At 40.5% G+C, this 16703-nt stretch overlaps 1 protein-coding gene across 3 annotated transcripts in view; it reads left to right on the top strand.

The window, feature by feature from the left end:
- TAF3 (TATA-box binding protein associated factor 3) overlaps positions 1-16703 on the top strand; it is a 177207-nt gene extending 160504 nt beyond the window's left edge. For 2 of the 3 annotated variants that reach the window (XM_025853524.2, XM_025853523.2), the window contains exons 5-7: positions 11538-11793; positions 14920-15026; positions 15811-16703. In XM_025853524.2, coding sequence (XP_025709309.1) covers positions 11538-11793; positions 14920-15026; positions 15811-15925 — 478 coding nt within the window. In that variant the 3' untranslated portion in view covers positions 15926-16703. The remainder of the gene's footprint in view (positions 1-11537; positions 11794-14919; positions 15027-15810) is intronic. The other variant, XR_003204739.2, reaches the window with a different exon arrangement.

Here is a 16703-nt window from a genome sequence, read left to right as displayed (position 1 = left end):
ATCCATTTACAGTTGTGTTAATTATATGAATGCTAAAAGTTGAGCTGTGAGGATCAAGAATAAGGAGTAATGATTGATTTGAAGAATCAACATAAAACCGATTCTCATAATTGTCTTTGGGTATTTGTTCCTTTTGATCAAATGTGAAATATGGAAATGACACTCTTCCAATTTGGCATTTTAAGCACTGATACTCTAAAACATAATTTCCCCTAAATTTTGAATATTTATTTATATACCTAAATGAGATAAAGTAAATAAATACTTGGTATATTTCTTATTTCCACATAACCAATGACCCTAAAACTTAGCAACTTGAAGCAATAAACATTTGTTACTTCCTAGTTTGCAAGGGATCAGGAATCTGGGTGGTTCTGACTCAGGTCTCGCATCTAGCTGCTATGCAGGGCGGCAATGAAGGCCTCGCCAGGGCTGGAGCACGTGCTGGGAGCTCACATGCGTGGCTGTTGGCAGGAGGCTTCCATTGCTGGTCACGTGGGCCTCGTCCAAAGGCAGCTTCCACATCCCCCTAACAGAGCAGCTGACCTCCCCAGAGCAAATGATTCAAGAGACAGCAAATCAGAAGCCTCAGTGTCTCTTCTCACGTAGTATGGATGCTGCCCACCATTGTTTTCACAGAACCCTGTTAGTCCTCTAAGTCAGCCAGCCTGTCTTGTGAGAGGACACACAGTGCAGGAAGACTAGGAGGTGGGGTCCTCGGATGCTGACTGCCATACTTTGGGGTAGCATTTCTCTCTTTCTTTTCTTTTCTTTTCTTTTCTTTCTTTCTTTCTTTCTTTCTTTCTTTCTTTCTTTCTTTCTTTCTTTCTTTCTCTCTCTCTCTCTCTCTCTCTCTCCCTCTTTCTTTCCTTCCTTCCTTCCTTCCTTCCTTCTTTTTCTTTTTCTTTCTTTCTTTCCTTCTTTCTTTTCTTTTCTTTTCTTTCTTGATTTTATTATTTATTTGAGAGAGTGAGTATGAGCGGGAGGAGGGGCAGAAGAAGGAGGAGCTGGGACTCCAGGATCATGACCTGAGCTGAAGGCAGACACTTAACCAATTGAACTACCCAGGTGCCCCCGGCATAGCATTTCTAGGACTTTCAGAATGAAAATAAGAAAACAAAACTGTGATGTTTTATAAAACCACTGTGACCCAATAATGTAGTTTTATAGCAATATGAGAGTGAAATCTCAGTGGGCTTTTTGTATGTGTTGTAAGGAGTTAGTTTAAAATGCAACATGGGAATTTGGTTTATATGGTATTTCAAAAGGTACATGGTATTTCTGAGATTGACTAAAATGTTAAATCTGAAGAAGAAAAGAGAATTGTGGCTCAAGGAACATTTTTTTTCTTAAATCAAAATGGTTTTTCTTCCAAACAATGAAGAACTTGCCTGTCCCGAAGTTTACATTGAATTCCTAGAGGTGATTACAATAGTTTTTAGCTATGGCTTTATTTTGTTACAGTTAAAAATGGCTGTTCACTTTTAAGGGTGAATAAGTGAACCATTGTGAGGGAACTTTTGAACTTTGTATGCAGGTGAGTAGCCAGTTATTCAGACTTCGATAATTCAGATTACTGGCTTCATAGTGTTTGCACACAATAGCTGAATAATAAGGATCATTAAACCCCCTGAGCAGACATATCCAACTTGTGTTTGCCTCTAACCTTGGAGGCTCTGTGTGGCTGGAGAGGTGAGGATTGGTTCTTTATTGACTTGTCAGGCTGTGAGTTTGCATTACAGGCCAAGCAGCCCATGACCCATTCTATTTCTTTCACTGTTTTGTGGTGGGGAAACAGGTAAAGAAATCCCACTGAAAATCCCTCCTTCTACACGTTTTTATGAATAACGCCAGTGTTTATCGCAGGTAGGGCACTCTGATCAAATCCTCCAAAAGATGTAATGTTAGCAGCATGGAACCATTGTGGGACACAGCTGTGGGCGGTGTTGGTTACTCTGCGCGACATTGCTTATTCAACAGAAATCTTTGGAGGGGAGCCTGCTCTGCAGTTAAGTAGGGGAAAAGGTGATACTTCAGGGAGAAAAATATGGAGACGCAAAACACTGTTTAGAAGTATGGGGGGAACAGTAAAGATTGGCAGTGAAGGCCCCTAGGAATCCAAAGTTATTTTTACAATGATCTAAATTAGGTTAGGTGATGATAATTTATCTCACAAGCTATGAGAAATTATATCTTGGTGAACTGTTTATTTTTTCTGGAATGTGCAAAATTGAAGAGCTAATGAAAAGATTGTTCTTAAAGCTATGTATCCAGTTACCACAAAAGTCACCTAGCAGCTAAAATCAAAAATAACTTTTCAAACTCTCATGTATTTTCTCATAAAATGCAAAGGAATCAGGAAAAACAAGTCACTTTAGTCACTTTAGTGACCAGTCTAATCTCTTGGAAACAGAAAGGTAGGACATGTTTTGTCTATCAATACTGAGTACCCACTTAAATGTTTTTCCTTTTGCCACTCAGGAAATTTGAATGAGAAACACACACACGTACCTTTAAGAAGAATAATTCACTTGAAGTAGAGGGGGGTATCAGGCATTTTGGAAGGATTATTGTTATTATGAGTGATTTTCATCAAACTACTATCTGTCCAAATTGAAAAATAAGATATGTATGAGCAAGTAGATCTCGGAGATTTGGGCCCTGCTCCATGAAGTGATGGCCTGTCTCTACATCCATCGGCTGTACAGCTAATGCTAAGCCGTTCTCAGGGGCACCATTCACAGGCCTTACAGGTAAGAGAGAAATCTAAGAGAAGTGAAAGAGTCAGGCAAGGCAGATAATGTTCATTATGTGTTTGGTGGAGCTCAAAGCAACTTAAAAGCATTTCCAGACAATAGTTAGATTGAAACCTTCAAGATGTGCTTGATCCTGACATTGATGTGATCCTCATTCTTGGTCTGAAGGTCAGTTCCCAGGTGAGGAATCCGCATCCATGCTGGCAAATAGAAATCTCAGTGGTCTTGGAACTCTTTTAAGTATTATGTTAGCAAAGTAGGCAGGAAGGAAGGAAAAGAGGAAATTGGCCTAGTCTAAAATCTTGTAAAGAGACAAAAATATTCAAAACTAAAATACTTATTTTTAAGAATTCTCGATGTAGTATTAGGCCTTACGCTTATTAAAGTTGATGACTATGTATTAAGACACTGTTAGCAAAGTAGGCAGGAAGGAAGGAAAAGAGGAAATTGGCCTAGTCTAAAGTCTTGTAAACAGACAGAAATATTCAAAAGTAAAATACTTATTTTTAAGAATTCTCGATGTAGTATTAGGCCTTACGCTTATTAAAGTTGGTGACAGTGTATTAAGACAGTTTTATACTGCAAATAATTCAAAGACAAATAAGATACCCACCTTACTCCCAAGAAATGTACTGCCTCATGTGGGTGATGGAGACAGATGTGCACATAATTGGGACACAAAGCAACGGCACACATTTTATTCCTTTGAAAAGACAAGACTGTGAACCACCTTAATACCTCACGACTGTTCAAATTTATGATTTTAATTATGTACCAGAATAGCATAGCTTTATGGGGTTTCCTCCCTCGACCCTTTTCTTGTTGATCTCTGTTAATGATGATACACTCAGCTTAGATACACTCACTTGAGCAGCTTTGGAATTTAGCTTGGGGTTTCTACAACCAGACCATGGTCAGCATTTGGCTGGAAGGCTTTAGCCAAGCTGTCGCATTTTCCCAAAAGTTTATTAAATAAACTCTAACATATGTACAGAAAAGTGGACAAATCATAAATGTGCAGTTCAAACCATCATTCACAATTCCCAGCAACATTTTAGATGTATATATTGTGGCAAGTATTTTTAACTTAAATCGTCTATTACACAAGTTACATATGATACCAAAAGAAAAAAAAAACACCAACCACTATATCAGACACCCAAAAATGATATAACACTGTGTATTAACTACACTGGAATTAAAATGTTAAAAATAAAAAAAATTTTTTAAAAAGAACTGCCTGTAGCCCCACCATGCAGAGCCAGTTTCAGGACATTTTGGTGTGTATTCTTTTGAACTTCTTTCTAAATACACACTTACCTATTCTTATTTGCTTTTTTTTTTCTTACAAAAATTGGATTCTCTTATGCATAGTATCCAGAACTTTTTGGGGGGTAAACATCATTTATGTATGCATGTATCATCTCTTCAGATAACAGTAGCATTTTGTTTATCTTCATTTATTTAACCAATCCCCTGTTTGAGGGTATTTTAAATTATAGTCATTGTAGTTTTGGGCAATCATAAACAATGCTATAAAATAATATTCTTTACCCATATCTGGGCATAGTTGTCTAATTATTTCCTCAGGATCGATTTCTATACATGGAATTGCTGGTCAAGACTAGTACATTTTTAAGGTTTTGTTAACCATTTAGAAGTGCTCTACAACCATCCTTCCCAATTCCCCATCTTGACATCTTTTTAATCTGTATCCAAAAAGGTATTGTTTTCATGTTCATGTCTTTGATTACCATGAATGTAGAACCTTTTTTTTTCCTGTGTCGGTTTTTGTTTCTTTCACTCTCTGTCACCTGCTTGTGTCCTTTGCTCACGTTTAATAAGAATGTTAGTCTTTTTGGTTTTGATTTGAAAGAACTCTTTATATAACAGGAACTGAACCCTCTGTCATGTATATTGCAAGTAATTTTCCTCCATTTTGTCTTTTGCCTTTGCTTAAGATATTTTATGGTATTTTGCTTATGACATTTACAATTTTTGCCCAGTCAAATCAGTGTTTCCTTTTATGGTTTCTACTTTTGCGGAGATACTTAGAAAATCCTCTTCTACCCCACGATTAAAAACATATGTTTACTCGTTTGTTGGGGTATTTTAATGGTTTTACATTTTCTTTTACCAGATATTTAATCCCTTTGGAATTTATGATTTGCGATATACCTTGTAATTTGAGTTATCTCGTGAAATTAACTACACCGTCTTACAACTCACACAAAGCTAATTGTCAATTTTGTATGATCATTGTCTATTAGATCACGTGGATACCGTTTTAGGTAATAGGTTCAGTTGTTAACCTCCAGCAAACATTTTCCACTGGAATAGCTAATAGGAAAGTTGAAACAAAGTGATAATCAGAGGAACACATTCTTTGCATGTCCTTTTGTAAGTCCCCACCCATCATTCCTGTGAGTAGGTAGGAGATAGAAAATGTCCTTCCCTCCAGTAGCCCCCTCTTGTTGATATCGTAGATCTCCGGGCGTTATTTCCACCTCTGGTCCTCGCATCACAAGGCTGTTTCTTCTTCCCATCCCCCTCCTAGCCGCTCCCCTCCCCCACCCATCGGCTCCGCGGAACCCACAACCGCAGGTGCCTGAGTCTCCCCCATCCCCTTAACCCGTCTGCTATTTCCTTGCTTCCTCTCCTTCTCGCTTTACTGACACCCCATATTTTCCTCTCCTGTCCTTTATCTGTCTTTCCTCCCACATCATAGTGCATATGACAGTGCAGTTTTTTTCCTGTAATTTTTGTTGGCTAGGAAAATTTCCTCAATGTATCATTTCTTCTAGGAAACCACTACTTGCAGGACCAGCTTTTGTTTGTTTGATTAATAAAATTAAATATGTTCAGATTTATGAGGTGACTACAAGTGCCAGTTGCCATGTTAGGTGCTGAGGATACAGAAACACAAAGGCTTTACATTCCTTTGAGGGGCTACTAGCATAGCCGGGGTAACAGGTATGTGTACAGACTATTCAGAGTATTCTTCAGCTTTATGGAATTGTTTGCTCAGTTTCTTTCAGTGTGTTCTTGAAAAGAATAAATAGTCTGTATTTGTTGAATACAGAGTTTTTTAAATGTCCATTGGGTCAGTTTTGTTATTTTTGTTATTTTGTTCAAACCTTATATATTGTTACTGGGATTTTTTTTTTTTTAAAGATTTTATTTATTTGAGAGAGACAGTGAATGAGAGAGGAGAGAGCACAAGCAGGGGGAGGAGGGGCTGAGGGAGAGGGAGAAGCATGTTCCCCGCGGAGCAGGGAGCCTGATGTGGGGCTCAGTCCCAGGACCCTGGGATCATGACCTGAGCCGAAGGTGGATGCTTAACCAACTGAGCCACCCAGGCGTCCCTTTACTGGTTTTTTGACAGCTTACTCTGTCAGTTCCAGATAGATATCCTAAAATCCCCAGTTACACTTGTGGATTTGTCTGTTTCTTACAGTTCTCTCGGTTTTGCTTTATATGTTTTAAGGATATGTTTCTAAGTGCATTCAAGTTTTAAATTGTTATATCTTCCTGGCACATAGGGACCTTTTATCATTATGGAGAAACCTTCATTATCACTGGTAGTTCTTGCCTTACAATCTGTTTTCTCTGCTGTCACGTTTCCTTGTGTCCACATGCCACTTTTGCTGGCCAATTCCCCCAGCCTTTCCATTGCTCTGTTGTTAACATGCCTCTTACAAATAGCATACTGTTAGGTTTCACTGTTTTACCCAATCTGACAAGTAAATTGTTTAGACCATTTACATGATATAATTATTGATCTTTAGAGTTATAATCCACCTTATTTTGGGTTTTCTATTTGTCTTATTGTTCTAGGTTTCTCCTTTCCTTCTATCAGATTGGTTGTTTTTTTTAACATTCCATTTTTCTCCATACAGTTTAGAAGTTATACTTCGTTCCTAATCTTTACATGGTTACCTAGAAATTACCACATTTTAAATTTAATACCTTTTTTACTTCCTTCCAGATAATAGAAGTGCATTAGAATGCTTTAGCTCTATTCATCCCCTGCTGGTTTATGTATTATTGTTTCCATGTATTTTATTTAACTTTATTTAATTATATTTAACTTTACTGACATGTCTGTCATTCTTCCTTGCATCTCAGACCTTCTGATGGGATCACTTTCCTTTTCCAGAAGTACTTCTTTTAGAACAGTGGTGCATAGGCCCTCAGGATATCCAGCTTTTTGATAGTTTGTTTGTCAAAGTGGATAGTGATGAAATAGGAAGCGTTAATAAAACACTTTCTCTCCATATCAAAATATGTTAGTTGTCTTGAGGAAAAGTATTTGTGTGATTATTTAAGTTGCAAGCTCAACTAGCAGCTTTTCTCAAGATAACCATTTTTACTTGAAAGAGCAACTGACAAACAATGGTTATCCAGACTTGGATATTTAGCCGACATTTCCCCAAAAATGAACAAAGGAAGCCTTTTACTTCATGGGAAATACCTGTGAATATTTGTTATAAATGATAAAATGGCAACTTTTAAGTAAAAATTAGAGTCTTGGAAAACATAAGTTGACAGCTCCTCAGTACTCCAAGACATTTTTGATGAGATGATGTTAACACCAACAAATGTGATATTTTAATACTGTATAATGAAATGTGTAAATATTTGGAAGATATGCATAATTCAGTGAACCAGTATTATAAACCAGTGCATGATGTTATAAAACCATGTGTGGGTAAAATAACTATTCAAAGTGCTAGCAGTTCAATGAATTTTAATGTAACAAAATATGAAAAGCTTACCAATATGGTTTCAGATTGTACATAGCAACTAACTGAAGAAACTATCACTCATTGCATTTGGGTGCAGTATTGAAGAATTTACACAATTATCTGTAAAGACCATTAACACACTCCTCCCCTCTCCAATTACAAATGCATACATTAATGAGATTTTCAAAAGTATGAAGCTAGTGTTAGTCTTCTCCCGAATTGATTTTTAAAAAGTGTTATCTGTTAACGTGTAATGAGTTTATTATTCTGACTTTTAAATGAATTACTAAGTAAGTATATTTTAAATTCTCAGTTTTGATTTTTAATATGGCAAATATTGACAGATACATGCACATAAGCAAAAGTTCTTTGGGTTTTTCAGTCATTTTTAAGAATGTGAAGTAGTCCCAAAGACCAAAACATTTGAGAATTGCTACTTTAGAATTTCTTTTAATAAAGATCCACTGTTGGCAAGTCCTTAGATTTTGCTTGCCTGAAAATGTCTTTATTTCATCCTTATTCTTGAGAGATGTTTTCAAAGAGAAAATGGATTTTTCCTCAGCACATGGAAGATGTTATTCCACTGTCTTCCAGTTTCATCGTTGCCGTGGAGAAGTCAGCTGCCATCGGTTTCTTTGAAAGTAATGTTCGTTTTCCCCTCTGGCCACTTTTCAGACTTTCCTCTTGGTGATGTTTTGTAGTTTCACTCTGATGTGTCCAGGTGAAGATTTCTCTTTCTTTATTTTGCCTGGGACTTGTTGGGCTGCGGAAGTCTGCGGATCGGTACCTGCCATCAGTTCCATAAAAGTCCTCAGATATTCTTGTTAACATTTGCCCTCTGCACCATTCTTTCTCGAATTATGATTAAACGTGTAGTAATTATTAAACATGTCGTAATTTATTGTATTCTCTCCTTGCCCCTCCAAGCTATATTCTAGATCATGTCTTCTGTCTTCTTACAGAGTTTATAGTTCTCTCATTCTGCTGAGAGTAAATTTGTTGCTGTATTTTTCATTTCTAGGTCGACTTGTTTCTTTTCAAATCTGCTAGATCACTCTTTATAACTTTCTTTTACCTGCAGGTAATGTCATGCCTCGCCTTTTTTTTGAATGTTGTAGGCTACAACTACATGTAGTTGCTACATAGTTGATAATTCTAGTCTCTGTGGTCTTTACACGTCCCTTTATTCTGTCTGTTATCTTCTGGTTCTCCCTGATGCTATCTCTTATGTTTGGTTTTCTTTGATTCTGTGCTTTTTTTTTTTTCTTAATAACTATCTGCACTAATAATATAAGGTTTAAGGCCTAGATTTCAAGTCACTTCCTCTCAAGATGATTAGTGCTGGGTACCTACACACATTACAAGTCCAGAGTACTTTTTAATACAGTGTCCCGGACAAGCAGAGCTAAGAATTCACAAGGCTCTGATTCTTTCTTCCTTAATCAGTATAACCTGCTGGGAGTTTTTAATGTGGGATGGGAGTTCTATTAGACTTTCCACTTTGGCAGGCCTGGGCTTCGAAACCTGTCGTCTTTATCAAAACCAAAGATCAGATTTGCGGTATGCACACACACCCTCAGGGCGAAACATCTGTGTTCAACTTAACCTCTCTGGGTTCCTGCTTTTCCTTTAGTTTTGATTCCAGCACCTATATTTCAAACCATTATGGGAAATTGCCTCCAAAAATAGTGTGTAACATTTTAGTCTAACCATGAAAATAAGGAGTGCTTGCACTGCAGATATAAATACGCCCATAGTAAGGTCTTTGAACTCCCACCTTATATGTAGCGCAAAACTCACTCAGTAAGCAGTGAGAGAGACAGCATAGTGTAGTTGTTAGGGTCACAGGTTCTGAAATCAGACTGCCGGGGTTTAAATCCTGGCTCTGCCTCATAGTAGCCTATGAATTTGTACAGGGTACATAATCTGTGCCTTGGTTCATGAAAGGACAATAATTAGAGTTTTTAACCTCATTTGGTGGTTGTGAGATTCAAGTGAGTAAGGCAAGTAAACATTTAGCATGGTGCCTGCCATGAAGTTGGCTTTCAAGTGCTGAGAACAGTTGGGTACTTAGTAAGTGTTCAATAAATATTCACTATGAATTGTATCAAGGCTGATACAAACAGCCTCTGTTAAATTTTCTCAGTCTTCGGCTACATACAAGTTAGGAGGGCAGTCACACTTGGATGAAACAAATGGAAAGCAATTAGATGGCATTATTTGCTTACATTGTGGAATTTTTAAAGTAATTTAATGTTGTATAAACTTCCAGTGAGAGTAGCAAAGAACCAGGGCTTTTTCATGGAGGTGCTTTCTAAACTCTAAGCCTTTAAGAAGGTAGAAAGATACCAGCCGATAACGGTGATGCCAGGCGTTACCATGAGCTACAGGCATCAGTATAATGCTGGTGGTGCTCACACTTTACATTTAATGTTTTCTGACACGTTTCTGTATATCCAGGTTCTCGCTGTCACTCTCAGAAGCAGCTGTCTCTATTTATACTTTGTTGATCAGCAAGGCAGGGCTTGGAAAGTTTAGTGTGGGATAGTAGAAAGAGATGAGTTGGTGCAGTCATTTTAGGGAATAGATTGGGATTCCTGGTAAAGATGAGCATGTGCTTGCCCTGCGACCCGGCAACTTTATTCCTGGAAATACAGCCTGGGGAAATTCTTGAACGTGTTTCCATGTCAACATGTAACATTTACAAGATAGTCTATTTTACCCTCAGTAGGGCAGTCAGGCACAAACCTTTTGACTTATTCATACCATGGAATTACTATATAGCAATTCAGGTGAATGCTACAGATCTATATGTATCAACATGGATAAATCAGGAGACCTAAAACTAAGTGGGCTACTCTAGGTAGACAGGTAAGTTCTGGAGATCTAATGCAGAGCATAGAGATTATAGTCAACATTACTGCATTATAAACTTCCAAGTTGCTAAGAGACTAGATCGTAAATGTTCTCAACACAAAAAAGAAATAATTATGTGACATGGTAAAGGTATTTGCTGACCCTACCCTAATAATCATATTATTACTGTACTATAATAATCACTGCAATATACAAATATATCAAAGCAGTACATTGTACACCACAAACTTACACAGGTTATAGGGCAACTATATCTCAATTAAAAAAAAAAAAACTAAGGAAAGCTAGTTGCCAAGAATAAATATAGTGCAATATTATATTGTTTATATAGTTAGAAAACATAAAACAGTGATACAGTATATATATTTTTTGTGGGTATCTACAAAGAGCATACCTGGGGCTTGAGGACAGTGGTTCCTTGCAGAGGAGGAAGGGAGATCAGAAGGGAACGTGGCAAAGGGCACATATCTGTGTATCTGTTTCCTAAGCTGTCTAGGATACTGCCTTCTCTCTGCTCAAAATTATATATAATATATAACTTTTTTTCTTTCACATAAGGAATCTTTTTTAAAAAATGAAGAAAGAATTTGGGATCGAGTAGACCTTCGTTCAAAGCCTGCCACCCATGTAGCCCCATTCCGCTCTCTAATCCTGTTTCCTCATCTATGAAATGGGATCACGGACATTTTTTTGAAGTTGCTGTGAGGACTGGATGAGGTGATACATGTAAAGTGCCCAGGATGATACCTACCTTGGTATAGGTGCTCAGGCACAGTATTTTGAACTGACTTTCCCGAGCTCACAGGACTGGCCTGTGGCAGATCGAGGGTTTGAGCTCGAGTCTGCAACTGCATGAGTTCTGGGGGTGCGCACTGCTCCTGGAGACCCCCCGGCTGCAAATGGCAGGCAGGAAGCCTCAGCTGCTCTTGCCCCCCCCCCAGGGGCACGCCCCTCTCTCCTGCTACTAACCCTTCTCCCCAGGCCTGACTCTGACCAAGTTGAGACGGGAATGGGTGGGGAGCCTTGCTATCCCCGGATGCTCACTTAGAAGTGTTTTGCTCCTAGAAGAAGAAAGTTATTTTTGTGATAATGTTTTCAGTGCCTGATTTGACTCCACTACCCTGTTGTGACTTCTCCTTTTCTCTCTTGTTGACAGCGTCATCAGCAAAGTGGTCCCAGCCCCGGAAGCTAAGCCGGCCCCTTCTCTGAGTAGACCGAAGACCCCGCCGCCTGCTGCGGTCCCCGCCCCTGTCCCCGTGCATGTCACCCCTGCCCCGGTGCCTTCGCCGCTCCTCACGCAATCCACCGCGGCCCCGGCTTTGATGCCGGCCCCGTCCCCAGCCATCTCTGGAGCCGGAACGTCCAAAGCCCCGGTCCGAAGCGTGGTCACGGAGACCGTCAGCACTTACGTGGTACGCTGCCTTTTATTTCTGTAGTAGTTAAGGAAGAGCCACCTAGGAGCTGACTCTTCCACCGTGAAAATGTTTTCAATTAAAAAGCAGTGCCTTATGTCATTATGGAATTTCAGAGGCAATTCTTTATGACTAGAAAGATATTTCCACCGTGTTTTCAAGCTTTCGGCTATAGAGTGTTGTTTAAGGTGTTTGCACATTTAGTCTCCATAAATAATATCAAAGCATTGTTTTTCTTTAGCTTATATTGTTTTATACGTATGTGCAACAATGTCAATGAAGAAATAGAGGGATGAATAGTGATATTTAAATCCCACATTGAATTTCTTGATCAAGGTATTAAACTTTCACTTAAGAGTCTAAGTTACATCATGTGCACAGATCTTAAGGGCCAGATGCTATTTCTGGATAGCATCGCTAATTACAGTATTTCATTGGCAAAGGTCTGGAATATACCGGGGCTTGCATGTTAAGGAAATGAGCTTGAGTATGGAAGCACGTCTTCAGATGGTAAAGCTCGGCTTGTTGAATGAATTCACACTATTGTCACGGGACCGTTTTCAGGTGTTTTCCCATGCTGAGTAGTATCAGGTCGTATTCAAACCCTGAAGTCAGTCTAGTGATGACGTGTTTTTATAAGTATGTCCCTTGCACACTGTGGAGTGACATACACACAGCAGAAAGATTTTAGGCACATGGAGGCACTCTGTGTACCATACTGCCCCGACCACCAGATGTGTAAGCCGGCACCCATCAGCCTCCCGGCGGCACAGGCCTGTCTAAATAGGTAGGATTGGAAAGTAGGACTCATGATGGTCGTTATAAATCAGGTAAGTATATCTCTTTAAGGCATTTTAGAAGGAAATTTCAATAAATCATTATACGTTTAAGGTACTATAATATAAAGGGTAAGAAAATCTCAAAAGTATTGAGAGAGGATATAAAGACATGTAAAATTAACAGAAAAATATTCAAGACAAAAATAGAAGATGTGGTAAAATCTGTGATCACCAGGGCGCCCGGTGACTCAGGCGCTTAAGCGTCTGACTCTTGGTTTCAGCTCAGGCCGCGATCTCAGGGTCGTGGGATGGAGCCCTGCTCAGGCTCTGCCCTCCGTGTGAGGTCAGCTTAAGATTCTCTCTCTCCCTCTGCCCCTCTCTGCTCATGCTCACTCTCTCTCTCAAAATAAATAAATATGGCCCATTCAAGGACCAGTTGTTCCAGGTGTCTAAATTGAGGTCATATCACCCCAAGATGGGTTGGTTGATCAGGAAAGATTTTATATTTAACCTCTTCTGCCTCCATTGCTTCATCTGTAATTAAGGGGGTTCATGTCAGACTGGATGATCAATACGGTGTGTTCTAGCCTAAAATTTCTGATTCTCAAGTGGGTTTTTGGGCTAACTCCCTGGATCTGACTGGCATAGGCAACATGGATGGAAAGCCTTATATCTCCTCAGAGACACTTTGTAGACAGGGACCAAAATGTGTGATCTGGGGGAAAACATGGGCTATCGGGCAAAAATGTCACTGCCTAACAGTGGGACTTTGCTACTGTCACTTACGTTCCCCCAGCTCCAGTTTCCCCGTTCATCACCCATCCAAGGGTTGTTTCAGGATGAGTAAACAAAGTAAGATGTTTGGAAGAACTCAGTACACTGGTTGGATGTTAGTTATTAAGGATGCTATGGCCAATTTCTGATGTAGCAACAGAGTCACGGCCTTCTCATTTCAAGAGAGGTCAACCAGCAGCCCAGCTGGCCATGCATGGCCGCTCCAGGGCATAGGACGCTGGACTGGTCTTAACCCTAGAGAGCTGGCACCTGGATCTCTGCCCTTAGACGTAGAGAGGCCTAAATCAGAGCTGTAGCGCCCCAGGTTTCTTCGGGAAGCTTTTGTGTCAGTGGAATGAAGCATCTGTGTCCGCAGTAGGCCCATCACACACGAAGAGAGCCATTCTTTTCTGAATATCTGGTCAGTGTTGTATTTGAAAGTATAGGAACCGACTGTACCTTGCAAAATAAACTGAATGAGACCATTTGCCGTGTTACTGTAAAAACCTTTGAAAATCAGCTCGTAGTCGCTGCTGTTTCTTGAAGGCCGGTCATAGATTTATTTCTTCCAAATTGGTTTGGTTAACATGGAATTTGGGGATGCTTCTGATTTGGAGCTGCTAAGTTAAGGAAAGCAAACTCCAGAGCACAACACAGTTACAGCAAAATGATGTTAAAATGTGTAGCTCGTTGGCCTCCTGCACCCCTTATTTTATTTGCCCTTTACTTGATTGTGCTTTACTGAAAATGTCATAAAGGGAATGGAAAGTTACTTAGTAACAGCTCTTTTATATCCTTGATCTTATCAGCTAGTTCAGGAGAAGGGCTTGGCTAATAAGTAATAAGGTGAGGCACGCACACTGGGCTGCATACATTAATTCCACGCCCGTGGATGTGACTGAGGAGGCTGCATATGGTCGAGCTCCATGGCTTGCACAAATACCAGCTTTCACTGCCATGATGACCAGAATCAGTACCAACCCACGTGTTTACAGTAGTTTTTATTTTTTTTATTTCTATTTTTTTTAAAGATTTTATTTATTTATTTGAGAGAGAATGAGAGATAGAGAGCACGAGAGGGAAGAGGGTCAGAGGGAGAAGCAGACTCCCCGCTGAGCAGGGAGCCCGATGTGGGACTCGATCCCGGGACTCCAGGATCATGACCTGAGCCGAAGGCAGTCGCTTAACCAACTGAGCCACCCAGGCGCCCGTACAGTAGTTTTTAGATCAGAGTGGCTACAGGTCGTATCATTTGTAGAACTGGTTATAAAATGCTTTGTTTTTATGACTTACAAAGGAGAGTTGAAAATATTCATTACAAATGTCTTCTCACTGAGTACCTAGTAACTCTCTCTTTTTCACCCAATCCCAGGGTAGTGATGATGGCGATCATGACTTCAATAAATTGTTAAACCACCGGCTCTCTTTTTAGTTTAACTTGTTTATGAGGTTCACGGGAGAAAATGATAAAGTAATCATTCTTACCCTGTCCTCTTTTTGGTTCTTGTTTCCCATTCCGTCTCTGTTTTTGCCCCCCCCACCCCCACCCCATTCCACCATCTAAAAACCTCAGATCCGAGATGAGTGGGGGAATCAGATCTGGATCTGTCCCGGATGCAACAAGCCCGACGACGGGAGTCCCATGATCGGTTGTGACGACTGTGACGACTGGTATCACTGGTGAGCGCTGCAGGCCGGGCCGGCCGCGAGGGGGGCTCCTCGGGGCACAGCGGTGACCGCGGTCTGTCCCGGACACGACTGTCCACTTCCACGACTGTCCTAGGAGCAGTGTAGGGAGCAAAATCACAGTCAGATTAACGTGTGATTAGTGTTAATGCCAAAAATCAAGAATCTTAGGACTGTTGTTCTTCAACCTAAATTCCAAATATTTGGCCTAGCCTATATATCCTTCTTATTAAAAAAAAAGAGAGAGAGAGAGAAAGAGACAAAGGGTTTCCCTTTCCTTTTTTTCTAGTAACTTTCCGTAAGCTGCAGCACTTGACGGTAGCGTGGAGGGAACCCCTTGCTAAGCACATCACAAGGCGCAGGAAGAGACGGCTGGTGCACTCTTCGTAGCTCTCCCAACTGCGCCCCCAAACCGAGGGAACACCGCCAAGAGTTTATGCAAATAATCTCCTCATTTTATAGTTTAAAAATCAGATCTAAAAAGATAGAAATCCATTCGGTCACACGATATAGCCAGGGCCACTGCTCGGAAGAACTAGCCTGTTGTGGCTGAAAGGAGGAATGACTGCTAACTCCCACAGCAGGGCGTCCGAAAGGGCCACCACGAAATCCAGTAGCGCACGGGTCCAGCAGCACCGCTGTCTGTGCTACAGCTCTTCAGCCTGGACTCCGCGAAACGGGCGGCAGACTTAGAAATTATTTAATTATATACATAAATATTTACATAAATTAAGCTGGTTTATCCAAAATCTTTTTTTGTTTGTTTACACCCGTGTAGGCCCTGTGTTGGAATAATGGCTGCACCACCGGAAGAAATGCAGTGGTTCTGTCCCAAGTGTGCCAACAAGAAGAAGGATAAAAAGCACAAAAAGCGAAAGCACCGGGCCCACTGACGTGTCACGCGGCGTGGATGAGCGGCATCGCCTCGGAGGAGAGTTGGGGCAATCCTGGCATCCGTCTAGCACCCACATTCCCGCGGAGAGCGGCTCTCAGAAGCCCATGGACGGGAGCGCACCGTCCACTCTGGATTTGGCCCCCGTGACAGACTGGCCTGTGCCCACGTGGCCGTGTGACTGAAGACAGACTCAAGTCGAGGCGTGGCTCAGGACCGCCACGTCCCCGCTTTTCTATGACCAGTGACAAGTATTATTAATAAAAAGACTGTAATCTTCCCTTCTGATTTTCTTTATTCTCTCCAGGGCCTTTTCGCTAAGGTATTAGATGAGAAGACAATGTGTCAGCCGCCTCGACTGTAACTCCTGGACGCCATTAGTCTGTACAGTTTGCAACCTCTCCCCTCTCTCTAGTAAGATAATCCTAATGACAGAAAAGACACTCCACTTGGAGTACCGGTAAATATTTTTGTGATGAAAATATATGAAGCTTCCCCGCCCCCACCCCACCCCCCCATTTTTAGTACTAACATGTAAAATGTTCAGGCTTTTGTGAAATACCTTATATTTTTTAAGAAAAAGGTTTCTATCATGTCCTGTTTGCTTTTGCGCAGATTATTTTTGTTGACTCGCACGTGGTTTCTACGTTCGTGGCATCCTGACTGTGCCCTTCTCCAAACTGCTGGCTTTCTCACGGCTTCTACATTTCACCGACTTGTATAAAAACGCCCCGACTAGAAGATCTCCCTTAATGTAAATAATAAATATTTATGAAGTA

Source organism: Callorhinus ursinus, unplaced genomic scaffold (genome assembly GCF_003265705.2).
Source record: "Callorhinus ursinus isolate GAN/ISIS: 27379988/994484 unplaced genomic scaffold, GSC_fseal_2.0 scaffold36, whole genome shotgun sequence".
NCBI lineage: Eukaryota > Metazoa > Chordata > Mammalia > Carnivora > Otariidae > Callorhinus > Callorhinus ursinus.
This window is presented reverse-complemented; position numbering and strand designations above follow the sequence as displayed.